Consider the following 17943-nt stretch of genomic DNA (forward strand, 5'->3'; position numbering starts at 1 on the left):
TGCAGGGTAGTGAGCGCGAGGCGTACATTCTTTCCACCTTCACGCAGCGAATCATCATCATCGTATTGTCGGTAGGTTGGTAGATCACCGGCCGACTGCTCTGAAGCATGAATGAAGTTTCGTTTTGAACTGTAGTGTGCTCGCTCCTTCCCATGGTTAGGAATGCCTGAAAGGAAAAGAGCGAGGGATAAAAATTCGAAAACATGTGAGAGTAAAAAAGAGCCCCCGCTAATGAAAGGGGCTGAACAGGTAAGGCAGAGTTTCGGCTCAGGTCGTAGTTAGCCGCCGGAGTAAATCGAGCCGCCGTTACCTCTCACTTTACTGCCGATGGAGAAAATCGTTCGTTGCGCGAGGACCTGCGAAGCATTTGCGGCGGCTCACCGGGACTCAGTATCGTGTTGACTATCGGTGAGTTAATACGTGTGTGCTTTGCTGATCCAAAGCTTCGTCGTCCAGAGTAGATTCTTTCCGTTCTTTACTTGCGTTCAAGTCTCGTGCGCTGCTCGTTAAGCTTGGTTTGGTGCTCCGGCGCGCTTCGTGTGAGAGAAGTGGCTTAGTGAGGGAGTTGACATTCGCATCCACCCACGCGTCCAATTAACGACGTCGATCGGGCTGATACATGTGCTCTGCTTCTGCTGTTGCTTGATGTGGTGTGTTCCACGCGAGGAAGTAAACTTGATCTAGATCAACGTGAGAGAAGCTCAAGTGCATTATACCGAAGACCTAGCTGTAGCGCCTTATTGGCTACGGTTGTTGGCTTTGTAGTTACTGACGACGGGGACCTCCCTCGACGAGTGTAGATTTCTGGTGCTCATCCCGCTCCTTGTGTGGACCAATTTAGTTCCAGCAATTATTCACGATTATTAAATACGATTTGAGGTGATGTGCTAGCGAAGATAGTTTGATGTTATTGATTCTCAACGACGAGGCCTAATACCGACTGGCCGGTGTGATAATTGAGCATAAAACAAGAAAACGAGCCGGTGATTGATAGTACATAATACGCTTTTGGGCAACACCGTGAATTGAATAGAGAAAAAAAGGGGGAACGAGTGTAGCTATTCATGGATCAATTATGTGATTTCATGCGCTGCCGATGATAAATGAAAGTAGAACCAAAACTCTGACCGAGAGTCTGGCGGTCGGATGAATGCTGTCGTCATCAAAAAGAGTGTGAGAAGAAATTAGAGGAAGACCTTTGAAAAACTGAGAAGACAAGAAAGGATTGTGCGAAGATCAATTGATGATCAGTTGTTGCTCAGTGACAAGTGGTGTTCCAAATTAGTTGGCGCAGGCACTGTATTGTGTCTAGTTTTAGTTTGATCTCTGGGAACGAAACATTTTTGAAAAGCTGCGTGGTGCTTCGAGAGAACCCAGCTAGGAGGAGGAGACGACCGTTCCAATCAGGCGGTTTGAATTTTATGGATACAATAGGTGACCAGATCGTGCCGTCGCCAAGCTTTTGGGTAATGCAGGTATGTACTCAGATGAAGATTTGGTTATGAGGGACACATAGCTTTTGCGGTGATAGTAGAATGATAATGAAAAACTACAGCATACATAAGATAAAACACGAATTACATATGTTTAGCATTTACTGATAAATTTGATTACCGTGGCGTTTCTACAAAGCCAAGTAAAGTTATGTTATTCATGTTGTGGAAAAGTTTTCAGTTTGTATGAATAAAGGAAATTTGTTTCATAATTTATTCTACAAATAAAAAAAAATGTTGACAATTTCAATCATATTTTAGACAGTTCAGTTTTTTAGGAAATGCTTTTTAAATTTTCTTACCTTTGAAGCAATGACAGGGTTGAATTGATCAGATTTTTCCACTTTAAATTTAATTTTAAACTGCAATGTTGCATGTTTTATAATTTTAACACAAGTACTGGTTTCTCGTTTGCTAAAAAACTAAAATTTGTTTTCTGAAAGATTAACAAAAAGTTAAAACAAATGCTTCAGATATTTTTTTTATTCAGCTGGTTGGTCACCTATTTTTACAATACTCGATAATTGCACATTACCGCTACTTTTGAGAAAATTGTTGAGTTATTTCAAAATCAAAAACACGACGAACCTCTGAATACATATACAAGTATGTAATTTCCTAGTAAAATTATGTATTCTTCTTAGTTGTCGTTAATTTTATTAAATTAAACAAACAAATTTTGATTGCAAAATCGTTTTTGGTGGTCCTTTTTTTTTTTCGAAATGTAGATATATTTATGGGCCTTCCTAAGCCGAATGGTTAGTGTCCGCGGTTACAAAGCAAAGCCATGCTGAAGGTGTCTGGGTTCGAATCCCGGTCGGTCCAGGATCTTTTCGTAATGGAAATTTCCTTGACTTCCCTGGGCATAGAGTATCATCGTGCATGCTGTGATATACGAATGCGAAAATGGCAACTTTGGCAAAGAAAGCTCTCAGTTAATAACTGTGGAAGTGCTCATAGGAACACTAAGCTGAGAAGTAGGCTCTGTCCCAGAGACAGTGGCGTAGCTAGGGTTTTTGGGGCCCGGTGCGGTGTTCCATTTAGGGGCCCTCAGAAAAATAGTGTGAACGCCGTTCAAATGCGAACGCTAATGTGAAATCAACTGTTGAAATAAACGATGACCAAATAGCTTTTATAGAATTATGCCTAAAATGATGGAACTTATTTTGATATGTTGATAATGTTGTTGTAGTCGATAAATGACACAAATGTCCGTTAACCCATATAGGCCTGAGTGGAAGCAAAAATACTGAAACCCTCACCGCTCAGAGAATTCTTAACGGATTCAAATGAATTTTTGTCAGTTCACTGGCCCACATATCTAGTTTCTAGAAGTGGCCAGAGGAACTCGGAAATATTCCTATGACCGGAGTTATTCTGGTGGGTCACTGGGTCAAGTCGGGTAAAAAAGGGCTATTTTTTGGGACATGCAAAGTTACCTTTATTTATTTGCAATAACAATCATTTTAATTTGCATAAATCATTAAGAATTGACATTCAACATTGTAAATGAAGAGTTTTGCATCGTTTAAAATATACCGGATGTGGTCATTCAGACGTAATGCCTGGAAGAACCGGCTATAGATTTGTTGGATACTAATTCGTTTCAATTCTCGAAGAGAAGAAATCAAACATAATTGTGCACTAAATTGCATTCCCATAAGCTTGTCACAGATGTTCAGATACAAATTGGCCACTTTATCGTAAGTTTAAAGCGTCTCAGGACCCAAAAATGGTCATTTGTAGGATACATCAAATGCAATACTCATAGTTATCCAATTCAATCGTTCCTCAAAAGGTTTACACTGATGCAATTTTCTTAAAATTCCGTCATGTAGTGGCCACATTATAACCGATTCCGGAAAAAATCTGGTACTTGAAATTTGCCTACCTCAAGGGGCACATACGCACAGTACCCTTCTCACCCGACCTGACCCAGTGATCCACCGGAATAACTTTGACCACAGGAATATTTCCGCGTTCTTCTATCCACTTCTAGAAACTAGATATATGTGCCAGTATACTGACAAAAAATCACTTGAATCCATTAAGAATTCGCTGAGTGGTGAGGGTTTTAGAATTTTTGCTTTCACTCAGACCTATACGGGTTAATGAGCCTACAGTTCTTCTTTTTAATTCTGGTTCAAAAATACATTGATTTACTTAAAATTATCGAGAGGACTTCCAGGAAATTGCCATGGAAGTTGATACCGTTTTGATTCATATTACGGACACTTAAGCTTTCAGTGAATTATAACTCAACATAGAGCATACAAAATAAATCATTCTGTATGATTCCTCAGGGTTATCGAGCGTCGGAAACTCTTAACTTTAGAATGATGGGTAAAGGAAACGCTTTCGCAAGTTGAATTATTTTAAATAAATCAAAATGTATGGCCTTTTCATGATTCTTATTCCCGACGCTTCCTCACTTTTGACTCATATTCTGGACATTTTGTTTCGAATGCTGGACAGCTCATGATAATCATTAATAGAAAAGTCAAATCATCGATAGAACTTGTCGAACCACTAAAGAGATGTCTAAGGCAATTGGGCATTAAAAATTTGCATACATTTTTATGGAAAAATCTTATTAAAACAAGCCTGGGAAGTGAGAACTTTTGAACGGCAAAAATTGAAACATTTCGTGTGAAATGTTTCCCATACAAAGTAGAGTGTCCGGAATTAGAAGCTGTCCGTAATATGAATCGAAACGGTATATTAGCTTGCGGAGCAGCTGTGGAAAGCAATGATTCATATACAGCTTAAATAGGGAATTCTAGCGTAATTTTGACACTTCCCGAATTTTGTGTTTTGTTCGATTTTGAAATTCTTGATGGAAGAAAAGTCTTAAATTATGCCCAAAGTTTGCTTCAACTAATTACAAAATGAACACCAAAGATTTTCTCAAGAGTTCATTTTGTGATTTTCACGAACTTCCTAAAAATTAATAAACCCTAATAAATTCAATGTAGAATTCTCCTAAGGATAACCATAAAAGTTACCTTAGAGATTCCAGCATGAATTGAGCATGAATTCCTTTAAAAATATTCCTGAAATTGTTCAAGAAAAAAAGTACTCCAGAAATGTTTACAATGATTTTACGTTTTCTCATAACTTCCACCAAGATTCCTGTTTATAATATCTTTAAGATTTCAAATAGTATTTTCTTAAAGGATTTTCTAGAATTTCTTTCAAATCATCGTTCAGAACCGTTAACCAGTGAATTCCTTCAGAAATTACTCCAGAGATTGTCCCTAAGATTACTTCGGGAATTAAAGAATATAGAGTTCTTAGAGATTTTTTTTTAATTGCGACAGTGATCTTGTAGGAATTCCACTAGTTAATCCTCCTGATATTCATGTATAAAACTTCTGAGATATTCTTCAAAAATAATTCCAGGGATTCCGCCAGATTTTTTTTCAAAGCGATTTCAGAGATTGCTCCAAGAGTTTCTAGAAACATTTGATCAGTATTGGCTTAACGGATTCCCGTCCCAAGGATTTCTTGAGAAATTTCATAAGAAAATTGTAATTATATTCCTCCAGGATTTTATCCAGAATATGTCCAAGAACTGTTTGTAAAGAATTTCGAATTCTAGAGATTTAAAATTCAAGGATTTTGAATTTATCCAATAGTTTCTTTTTCAAATATATCTATGAATTCTTCTGTGCCTTTGATCAAGAATTTCACCAAATAATTTCCTCAGGATATAAACAGGATATAAAGAAGATTCAACTATAAATTCTTCAAACCATCCTGCCTACGACACTTTAATTTTTCCGAAGAAAAGAAATTTAATAAATTATTCCAGCAGTTTTTCATGAATCATTCCAGCGACTTTTTCGAAGAACTATCCAGTAAAACTTTTTGAAATGCCCTAGCAAATATTCTAAAAACTCGTACATGTATTCGTCCAAAAACCTAAAAAACAATCTTCTCGAAATATCGTCAGTAAATTAATTACGAATTTCTGCAGTACATTCTGTAAATATTCATGCAAGAACCATTCAATACACTACTTTAGTTTCTTCAATTCTTTCTTCATTTTATGTACTACTTAAGTTTCTTCAAAGATTCAGGACGGTGTTGGTTGTCTGATGGCTACCGCTTCTGCTTCATAAGCAGAAGGTCATGTGTTCAATCCCAAGCCCGTCCCTTTCCTCGTCCTTTGTAGTTGTATATCTCTCACTTGCTTCTATCTTCCATTCTAAATCTATCACACTCAAACTATTCGTTCATAGCAAACGCTAGAACCAGAGACGGACAAGAAACTGTTTCCCTAACGCTTCCATTCTTCCACGCGCATGCCTTTCCTTACGCCTGATTCATAGGCAGTAGGGTGCGGCTTATTTTTCAAAAGTACTCAATACCAAAAATTCGTGTGCTCTACTGAATTTTAATCACATTAAAAGAGAAACCTCAAAATCTGAGCCAAAAATATTAACATTTAGAGGTGGCGCAAGCGTCTTAAAGGTGAATTTTCAGGTTATAAAAAATGACCTTCAGTGAAGTACACATAACTTTGTTACTTTTCAACCGATTCTAAAACTTTTAGCATCAATACCTTCAAAATTAAATTTATGAAAACTTTGTTGAACATCAAATTTGTCTAAAATCGAAACAAGTTTTAGTTAAATGTAATTTACTTCAAATTTTTCCTCATTTTACTAAAAATTTCCACTTTGTTTGACCATAACTTCATGATTACTCAACCGATTCCAAATCTTTTTACATGCTTTTTAAGTTAATTCAATTGTTTTCAAATCTCTCATACATCACATATCACAAAAAAAAGTCTTGACCAAGTTATTCAACAAAAAATGCACACAAACATTTGTTTTCAATAAAAAATGTCAGTTTTTTCAAATTTTTGCCAGTTAAATAGTATCTCTAAAGCTGAAACTGTTTTTTCTCATTTGTTTAACATTTGGGAAGGACTTTGCAATAATTTTTAAATAATTTTGAAACAAATATATGATACATTTGTCAAAAAATATTTGCACTATTTAACTCGTAATTAAGGCAAGATGCTTTATTAATTTAAGTTTGATGGAAAAAAATGCAATTTCCGGAAAAAAATTGAATAATCCAAAGAAATTTGATTCTTTCATTAAAAAATCACGGTTTAGGGGAAGTTTTTGTTGAATAACTAAGTCAAAACCATTTTTTAGAAAAGAATGTTGTATGTACAGTTTGAAAACAACTAAATTTGCTTCAAAAATATGTAAAAAGATTCGAAATCGATCGAGTATTTGTGAAGTTACGGTCAAACAAAAATGATTTTTATAGTAAAATGAGGAAAAATTTTGATAAAAGTATTTTTAACTTAGTCAAGTTTTGAATTTAGACAAATTTGGTGTTCAACAAAGTTCTCATAAATTAAATTTGGAAGATAATGGTGCTAAAAGTTTCAAAATCGGCTGAAAAACAACAAAGTTATGTGTACTTCACTGAAGGTCATATTTTATAACTTGAAAATTCACCTTCAAGACGCTCACGCCACCTCTAAATATTAATATTTTCGGCTCAGATTTTAAGGTTTCTCTTTTAATGTGATTAAAATTCAGTAGAGCACACGAATTTTTGGTATTGAGAACTTTTGAAAAATAAGCCGCACCCTAATAGGCAGTCTGCTAACCACAAAAGCAACCTCTCTGCCATGCCTTTTCCCCAATCCAAATACTCCCGCATGAACTGGCGTAGATGCATTGGTATATACGGTCTACGTGGGAGCCAGTTGAATGCATCATCGATTCCTCCCTCTTCCCCACATTGGTCTGCATTCTGATGTGGCAGGCATCATTGTCGTCTAAAAATAGAAGATCACCAGCACTTATACACTGAGGATGCCTGTTAGTCCCAAGCATTCATTCGGTTGGTTCCTTGTGTAAGTGCAGCTGATCTGGCGATACTGGAGTAGCATCCACGGGCGGCCAATCAAGCTCAAGCTTAAGCTCACTTAAGTTTCTTCAAAGATTCAATGTGAATCGAAATCCTTCCATTTGATTTTATCAAGAATTTCTTAAGAAAGTTCTTTAGGATTTTTTTCAGTAGGCTCTCCAAGTAATCTTTAAAGTATTCATCTATAGAATATCCTACTGATATTTTGTGTTACAAAAATATATGCGGGAATTCGTCCAAAATCTTATCAAGATCCCCAGATCCCCCAGAGAATTCTAATGGAATAATGCCGATACTCTCACAACGTATTTGTTCTGAAACTTTTCCATGGAAAATCTCTCAACGTTAGTTCTTCTTTGAATGGAGTTTTCTAATGATTTCTTCATCAATTTATTGATACATTTTTTAAAGCATTCTTGGGGAATTCTAAAATTATGTCAAGAAATAACAAAAGGATTTATTTCAAGTGTTCCTCATAACAAAATTCTTCAAGTCCCATAATTGCCTACTAGAACTGTTAATGGACGGTTCAACATTAACTTTTTAAGGGTTCCTGAAAGATCTCGTTTATAAATTTCTTTCAGAGTTTTTCTGAGTGTTCAAGGATTCCTCCAAAGATATTTCTGGAATACATTTCTTCAAAGATTGCAGCAATAGAGACGTAACAATAAAAAACGAAAATTAGAAGAAAAATAAAAAATAAACACGCAAAAATATGTAAGAAAGACTGAAAATGCTTGCTAGGTCAATAACATCAATTCATGATCCATTTTCTTATAAAAGTATACATGTTTAACGAAATTTAGATACAAAAAAACTTGCTTCGATAAAACGTAACCTCGATATAACGTAACGAAAATAAAAATCGAGTTATGTTATCGTAACGAAAATAAAAATCGAGTTACTGTCATAGGAATTCTCTTAGGAATTCTTTGAAAAATCCTCAAATGCAAATGAACAGTACAGTATTTTTTTAAAGAGGAAGGTTTTTGGGAGACTTGGTGTTGGAATCAATAGAGAAATTTCTGAATGAGATTCCAGAAGTATACCTGAAGAAATCTTTGTAAAATTCACTATCAAAATTTCTGAAGTTTTTTCTCGAGGAATCTGAAGAGAAATTCCTAAAGAACCAGACAAAAAATTGCTTAAAATAGAGATCCTCAAAATAGATTCTTTAAATATAGAGCCTTGCATTGAAATAGAGGCTAAGCCTCTATAAAGAGATATTCTACTTGCCTTGATTATGTACAAACCATGTCCCGAAACGATGAGGTCTGTAACATACCTCCAAATCAGTTTCAGATACGATTATGGGCCCCGCACGTTTAGGTAGATCCGTATGAATTTCAAAATTGAACCGAGTTATCGAGAATGAATTTTGAGGTACATATTTAAGCTTTTCTAATTACCAATACCATTGATTATGGGGCCCTACACATTGCCGATCAAGGTCACTTTCGAACTGAATTTTCATCTGCTTGTAACCTGTTAGTTTCCTAGAAATCAAATTCTTTATAGTAAATGTGGCTGTGTGGCTTCGTAGCCGTGCGGTTAGTGTCACCGAGGCATTTAGCCGCATCGTGCTAAGGAGCGTGGGTTCGATTCCCGCCTCAGGCCGAAAACTTTTCGAGAGAAATGTTTTCTGACTGTGCCACTGGGCGTAGCATGCTAGTCCGTTGTCTAGTGTGGTGCTTCCTCCAAAGGGCAAATAGCCCACTGGAAGCATTAACGCGTAGTGTCTTAAAAAAAATGAAACACTTACCACGATTTGGGGGCCCCTATGAACTCGGGGCCCGGTGCGGACCGCACCCACCGCACCCCTCTAGCTACGCTACTGCCCAGAGAGGACGTTAATGCCAAGAAGAAGAAGAAGATATATTCATGCAAGAACAATACTTAATTTTCGAATTTCATCAAAAATCTATTTATTTTTTACAATTTAGTAAATTTATGATCAAAACGAGATGTACAAATACATTGGAATGGTTACATTCATTTCTTTCTTCTCTGTACTACTGCAGTAGTTTTTGCAAGTTCGAGAACGTGAATAAATGTGCGTTATTTGATGAGATCGAGTCAGTATCTTTAGTGGACTGATTCTTCGCATATCAAAGAATAAGCGATTTTAAGACACCAACACGGTTCGATCTAATCTTGCACTTTTATTCATACTTTCGCACTCGCTGTTTGGCGGTTAAAGTAATGATGGAATGCATTAAGTAAATGAATCTGAATAAAGACTCGCAATATTTACAACTCTGGTCGATGTTCTGATTAATTTTAGATTATAATTTTGTGAATTACATAATGATTTGCATCAATCATCAAACGTAACATACTTTAGAAGTGACTTGTTCATGAAAAAAGGGGTTTCTTCAATAAAAAATATGCTAACCTAAACTCTGATTTGAATCTGAATTCAAAAAATTTTGGAATATATATAACAGTTATCTAATGGTATCTACAAAAATTTCAAAACTTTATTAGCTTAGATATCATGGATAATTTCTAAATGTGCAACGAATGTCAAGTAGCGTTTGTATATTTGTGCTTTTGTGTTTGAAGCTGTAAAAGTTGCAAAATAAAAATGTTTAACCGACAATTTGTTTTATGAGGAGGAACACTTCAGGTACTTCTCAAGTATATTATATAATTAATAAATGTGTTTCATCTCTGGTGTATTCGTTACCAATGGTATATTATAGGTAGTCTCTTGTTATTAGAACTCTACTTTTCCCTGAAACTTGTTCTGACACTTCAATTTGATTTTCTTATGTGCTGAGCTGTTTAGATTAATTGAATTGAATAATATATTTGTTAAGTTGTTTGAAGTGGTTTGTCATTGATTATAAATAGAGTATAAGTATATAACAAAGTATTGCATAAATTCATCAACATTTAGGTCATATGTTTCTGTTCGGAATAAACAGCTTAGTCTTTTGTTGCATCTTCTTCTTCTTTTTTAGATAAAATTAGCATTCATTATAAAGTTGTTCATTATATAGCAAGTGTTGTTCTATATTTTTGCGTTAAAGTAATACCGTTTTGATTCATATTACGGACACTTGTTCACCGTTAAGTCAGAGTGGACCAAGTGACATTTTGAATATATTGAGAAAAATGGGCTTAAAATCTAACAACTCGTTAACATTTTGGTTCTATATTTCTACACATCCTTATGTTACTTTCGAACAATATAATGTGAAATGATAATTATGAAAAAACGTAATTCAAACCTCAAATAGAACGATTTTTTGATGGACTATGTGCACTTGGTCCACTCTGACTGAACTAAAGACCACCGTTCAGTGAGTTGGTTCACTCTAACTGAACAATTTCTAGGAAAATAACAATCATGTATCAAACAATGCATGGTCAAACTGGGTGCATATCTCTGACATAAACAGATTGTCAACATCCTTCTACATCATTATCTTAAATTCTTCAATAATCCATATCTTCAATTCCAAAATCAGTGGCATTACGATAGCTTGAAAATTAAAGTTTTGCACTGGTTTAGACCAGAAATTTTCATATATGCGTTCAGTCAGAGTAGACCAAGTGAAAAACTGGAGTACCGTTAAAAATATACTGGTCCAATAAGCAGGTTCTAGGACATTCCATACAGGCACCATAGAACTACCAAAAACTTCCATCTGACTCTGAAAACGACTCAAAAAATGCAGTAATTAATCAGTTTATTGCTTTTTGACACTTGGTCAGCACTGTTTGAACAGAAATTGTTATAATTTCTGACCACCCTTGCAAATACGGTAAATGGTCAATAATCAAAATCAAATGCATCGAATTAAGTAATTAAGTAACATTTGTGAATTTCTATTGATGCATGACAAGATGAATCATTTGATGCGTAAAAATCTTACAAATCACTTGAAATGTCTTTTGTTTCCTCGCATTTCTCAGCGCACTTATCATTTGCGCTGGTAATAATCACTTGGTCCACTCTGACTGCATACTTTTATGGATTTTTATTGATCATCCAAAGTAAATTTGTTACATATCTCTCGCAGTTTATAGCATTCATCAAATCTGATCAAAGTTAAATGGAGGTAAGATAATTTCGCATCTAATTAATGAATAATCCAATTTTTTCAAGTTTTGTACTTGGTCCACTCTGACTTAACGCCGACCACTTCAGACTCAACTAAAGTATAACGCCTCAAAAGGCATATAAAATAAATAATTCTCGCATTATCAAGTCTTCAAAACACTGAACACATGGTTTATTACGATTTTGATTTCATTTAACTTAAATAATTTCAAATAAATACACATGTGCGGTCTTTTCATGATTCTTATTCCGGACGCTTCCTTACTTTTGCCTCATATTCCGAACACTTTGATTTGATATATTGTGAAACGTATTTTTATCATGACAACGGTGGGAATGTTGCTTAAATAAATTAACTCAACAAAATATGAACAGTTCGTGACTGTAAGTGTCGACATAGACACTTGCACGTTAACATTAAAGCCTCATATCTTTCCTTTTGCCTGATTTTTTTCATAACAAAAATAAGCTTTGAATGGTTCGACGCTAAAAGTGTCGACTTACCGTATGTTCACGTTGTCTTCAGAGTACTGTTGGTGATTTTTTGAACTAAGGTGCATGAACCGCATCACTTACCAAGGTGAATCCTGATCATGCAGCTATGATCCTTTCCCACAAACAAAACTTCTTCCCGTGACAACCATGGAGTTGCAGAGGTGATCTCGGTCTCTACTAGCAATTGTTATTGACTTTTTAATGTATGGAGTTCTCGAAGATGTACATTGAAGACGGAAAGCTACTCCCAAGCTACATCTCTTGGTTCCTAATGCAACTTAGATTATTCTACGAATCATTGCTTATGCTTATACTTATATTCCGAACACTTTGACTTGAATTCCGGACAGCGCATGAAAATCATAAATAGAACAGTGAAATCATCAATTGAAATCGTCAAACCATTGAAGATACGTCTCAAGCAGTTGGGCATTGTAAATTTGCATAGATATTTATGGAAAATACTTATTAAACTAAAGCCTCGAATGTGAGAATTTTTTAACGGCAAAAATTGAAACATTTCATGTGAAATGTTTTCCATACAAAATAGAGTGTCACGAATTTAAAGCAGTCCGTAAATTGTATCAAAACGGTATTTTTTGTCTGGAATTCTGAACAGTCTGATAGTCGAAGTACTCTGGTTTTGTATGGAGGTGAAACATTTAGTTAGTTTAGTTAGTTTAGTTTATTTCACATATGACTTAAGACTAATGTCTTTTTCTTGCCATAACGGTTGAAACTACAAAGTTACACAATTTTAATAATATTTTATTGAAGTATGTCATTAAATCACGTATAAACGGCTGTCAATTGCTAGTCCAAGTTGTTTCATTCGGCGTATTAATTATAACAATAAATCTTCGAGCTATTCAATGGAATACCTATAAGTACAGTTAACTCTCCCTTACTCGATGTTTCGTATCTCAATACACAGTTAAAAATAATGAAGATTACACGTCATGTAAACTTCATTTATGCGATGTAAACAAGACGTCATGTAAATTTCAGTTAGAAAACATGTAAAAATGTGTTATATGTCATGTAAACACTCAGGATCCTGCTAAATTACATGACATATAATTGAAGTTTACATGACATATCATGTAAATATCCATGATATTCCACGCTCCAATTATGTGCATTATATGTCTCAGAAATTTACACGTTTCGTTCGAACTGTGTATCGAGTTATGGAGAGTTGAATGTAAATAAAAACCGAATTTAGTATTTTATATAAGTCGAGTCTAGTACACAATTCTGAAGACGGTCTTACTGTTAAGGTCGAAATACGTGTAACTGTCAAAGGATACCAACTCTTGTGGAATAAATGGTATAGTACTGAATTCGGTTTTTCATTTACAAATTATACTAAAAATAGCAAATCATCACTTTTATTATCACACTACCAATAGTTTATAGTTAGAAACAGCTAAAAAATATAATATTACATTTGACGTATTACAATTCACGTACATTTCATGGTGAACAAGATACTCGATGTAAAAAATGAAGTGAGGTCAATTTGATGTTTATTGAACTTCAAAATACGTCATTCTGGTAAAATAACGTTCAATGTTACTGAAAGTTTTGTGATCTGAACAATGTTCAATCCAATGTAACGGAAAATTTCGTCATTTTACTTGCTTTAAAATGTCTGGCACATATCACCTAATTTTCAATGATTTTTTTCCTCGAGTTTTGATTTGTTCTATTCACATGGAAGATACTATAGACTATTGTATTACACATGGGGAAAATGTGGCACTCTAAACAAGGAGAAAGAGTTATTGTTTCGAAAGGAAAGTATATTTACATGTTACGAAAGCACATCATGACCAAAAATCATGAAATCATGAATCATTTTACCGTAACGCAAGGTAACGTACTAAATTTTTAGGGAAGAAAAGTGTCCATTTAAATCATAATATCGTGAAGTTTGTGTGCTGGAACCATGAATAGTTTAGTCATCTGTCATTTATGATCTCTATTTTAGCGGCAATTTCGGTCATGAAATCATGAAGCAAGATCTGGAATTATGAATACAGTTTCTGAGCACTATTGTCAAAAAGTTAAATCATGAATTGGGATACCTACCTGTCATTTGTGATTCCAATTTAGGAAATGAAAAGTGGCAAGTTGAGTCATAAAATCATTCCATGAAAACAAACACTATACGTCAATTAAAATTCCAGTCCAGGTAAACAAATAACATTAACATTGAAATTGTTCCGTCTTTGGTGCTGGTAGTTTCAGAACAAATCGTGAAATCATTCCAAAAATGTGAACCTAACGAATACCACATTCCGAACAGAAACACAAACACATGGTGGTTAAGTTTATACGCATAATGTCATTTCAATCATTAATTGAGTTGGCAGATCGTCCCTGGATGGATTGTATTAGCGATGGAACAATCCGTAGAGAACAGTTAAAAACTCAAGCAAAATCTTCGTTTAACGTCAATCATTGCCCGGTACTGCATAGTCAAGATCTGAGGAGAGACACAGATACTACACATAAAATATAAAACAAAGTTTTTTTCATACTGTAACTTTAGCTTGCCAAAGGCAATCAAGGCAGATTTGATTGAAATCGCTAGATTTCTTTTGTTTTGTACTTAAATATCCGGAAATATCAATTCCGTACAAATAAATGAAAAAGGCCATGGTTATCTATGCATTTATTTTTTTTTATAGAAAAAAAAAATAAGAAATGCATATTTCGATACTTTATATTGAATCAAAATAAACGGTGCTCTCGTAACATTATTTTAGAATAAGCATGAATTGATCCTCATTCGATTTTGTCACCTATGATGAAATGCCAAACTATAAACTGTTTTGATCAGCGGTTCACTTTGCCTAACAGGCATTTTTGTATCGGCTTCTCCTTCCCAGGTCAGGATGAAAGCATGCCAGTATATTCTGGAACATCTGACGGCAACGGAAACTCTCGGAAATGCCGCCAAGAACGCCATCGATAGGATGGCAATGTTCTAAAAAGCATGATCTCTAATTTACCCTTTTTACGAAAAAATCTTTTTTTTTATAATTTCTTTGGAAAACACCACCACTAAAATAAAGAAGTCAATTTCTGTAACGCCCTGAGCACACAAGTTCTTGACTAATAGTCATGATTTGATGACTTGTTGTTATGATATCTTGAAACATAGAATTTTATGTTTTTATAACTTTTTGTTCATGTATCCGGCTTGAGCTTGAGCTTGAGCTTGATTGGCCGCTCGTTGATGCTACTCCAGTATCGCCAGATCAGCTGCACTTATACAAGGCACCAACCGAATGACTGTTTGGGACTAACAGACACCCTCAGTGTATAAGTGCTGGTGATCTTCTATTTTTAGGCTATAATGGCGTCTGCCACGTCACAATGCAGACCAATGTGGGGAAGGGGGAGGAAATGATGTTGCACTTATACTAGCCCACAGTAGACCGTGGAGTCCGACTGCATCTACGCCAGTTCATGCGGAGTGTATGGATTGGGGGAAAGGCATGGCAGAGAGGTTTGCTTTTGTGGTTAGCAGACTGCCTATGTATCAGGCGTAAGGAAAGGCTTGCTCGTGGAAGAATGGAAGCGTTAGGGAAATGGTTTCTTGTCCGTCTCTGGTTCTAGCGTTTGCTATGAACGAGTTTGAGTGTGATAGATTTAGAATGGAAGATAGAAGCAAGTGAGAGATATACAACTACAAAGTACGAGGAAAGGGACGGGTCTGGGATTCAACTCATGACCTTCTGCTTGTGAAGCAGAAGCGGTAGTCATCAGACCACCAACCCCGTCTTTTTTGTTTATGTATCCGGCAACGATTTTTTCCGTGCAGTTCAAACAATATGACATACCGTGTTGTCTCAAATTCCGAACAGACTCATATCAGAAGGCCGGCTCTAGAGCCTCTTGATGACTCTCTAGTTTAAGACCAGTAAAAGTAGCTTAGATAAATTTATTAACATTATTATTCATTTGGATACGATTTATTCGTGCTGTTCGGAATTTGAATCAAGGTGTTCGGAATATGAGGCAGAATGAACCCAGTGTTCGGCATTTGAATCAAAATGTTGTTTCATACTTTTACGTAAAAACAATATTAAACAAGCTAAAATACACAATTTTAACGGCACACCCAACAGCTAACAGTTAGATTTTGCGTAGAAATTGAAATTTTCACAAATATCAGCAAATTTTATGCCTATCAGATGCATTTGAAATCACTGTTGGCCTTAAGTGTTTGGAATATAAGTCAAAACGGTACAACAGTATGCTACCAGAACTTTATGTACAAGTTTAATAGGGAAGAGTGAAGTATAAATTGGACACTATTACTTTGTACCAAACAGTCTGAAATAAACCGTGAACTAGACCATATCATCTCGCGTATTTAATTCCCTACGTATCCACGTCCAAATACCTTTGAAAAAGTTACTGTTCGGAATATAAGTCATGCCCGGAATTTGAGACAAAACGGTACGTAAAATCTATTTCAAATCCTCAAATGTCATTTTGCGACACACAATCATCGTTAAATCATATTTTTTAACAAATTATATAAAATGCTCTTCTATATAACACTTGAAAATTTGTAATCGGTGGCACTAAACGCTCAGCTATTAAGCAAGACCAAGCTGAGGGTCGGGGGTTCGAATCCTGCCCATGGGGAATATTTAAGGCTTGGAAATTTCCACGATATCACAGGGCGTAGACTATGTTTGTGGTTGACAAAATTTATACATATGCAAACATATAACACCAGAAAGAAGAAGAAGAGCTAGATCAAATTTATCTCGCAACCGCTAAGTTAGGATCCAAGATATTAGCTTCCGTTCTACGCATATTTGTCCCGCGACCAGTAAGGTTTAAGGTGAAACAGTTTGGAATCAACTTCTAAGATTGCGCTATAACTTCAGAGGCACAAATCTCATGAAGAAAGCATCCAACAGCAGTGCACTTTTTATTTTGGCATTGTGCACTAGCAGAAAGCTTAAAATAAGAAGATCAGAAACGTTTGCCAACTATTTCTCCAGTTTAGTGCCTTTGAAAACGTGAGTGAAGGCACAAGTCGGCCATTGTGCCGGCCATCTTTGGATTAGAAGATGTTTTGTTTAAATGGAACATGGGATAAGTAGGCGTAAAAGGAAATTAGGGTCACCCCGTAGATAACACTTAATGAAATAGTAATATGTGATATAAAACTGCTTTGAAAAGAATTATAACAGGATTGACAAAGAAGCTTCTTGGAGGAGACTAATAGTCTCTTGTTGAACTGTTCCCAATCCCGATTGAAATTCGGACATCAACCTACCGCACTAGCTGCACCATTGAGCAACCATCAACTAGAAATGCCCAGAAGCCGCACCACACTCTACGCTCATTCATCTATTTGACTCCGTTTTTTTTTCAATTTACATAATCAATCAAATCGGCTTTCTAATCAAACGCAGCGCACACTGCAATTGTGAAAATAGTGAAAAGGAATGCGCTTTGCTCATCACCCACCTTTTAGTTGAACGACGGAGACTTTCTGGATCCTCGGTGGTTGCCTCCCTAGTCCATAGCCGTTGCACAGTGATCCACAGTTATGGCAGAAACTATTCAAACTTGATTTCAAAGTTTCGATCATGACAAATGGTGTGGAACAAGTTTTGGGATTGCAAATCATATTTTGAGAATAATCATTTTTTTTCGGTTATCGTAGAACAACATTGTAACAAAAATGCTGTTTTTCATTTATGAGGCTCTCTTAAAGCAATTATTTAAGGTTTTTTGGACATGTGCGTCTATTTAGGGCCCAACATGTAGAGAAACAGTTCACATATAACGACAACAAAATTTCGTCTGTATTCTTAATCATCTGATATTGTAAATGAATGTTTGACTTTGGTTTTCAACTAACACATGTTTGTAAATTAAGTTTTTGCCAACTTCTTAGAAAACTTGACCTCTGTGCGTTGGGGACGTCTATTCACACAT

General features: G+C 35.5%; 1 protein-coding gene across 2 annotated transcripts in view; it reads left to right on the top strand.

The window, feature by feature from the left end:
* The first annotated feature begins 380 nt into the window (after positions 1-380).
* LOC5571041 (dendritic arbor reduction protein 1) overlaps positions 381-17943 on the top strand; it is a 360327-nt gene continuing 342764 nt past the window's right edge. For both annotated transcript variants that reach the window (XM_021843670.1, XM_021843671.1), the window contains exon 1: positions 381-1475. In XM_021843670.1, coding sequence (XP_021699362.1) covers positions 1422-1475 — 54 coding nt within the window. In that variant the 5' untranslated portion in view covers positions 381-1421. The remainder of the gene's footprint in view (positions 1476-17943) is intronic.

Source organism: Aedes aegypti, chromosome 2 (assembly GCF_002204515.2).
Source record: "Aedes aegypti strain LVP_AGWG chromosome 2, AaegL5.0 Primary Assembly, whole genome shotgun sequence".
NCBI lineage: Eukaryota > Metazoa > Arthropoda > Insecta > Diptera > Culicidae > Aedes > Aedes aegypti.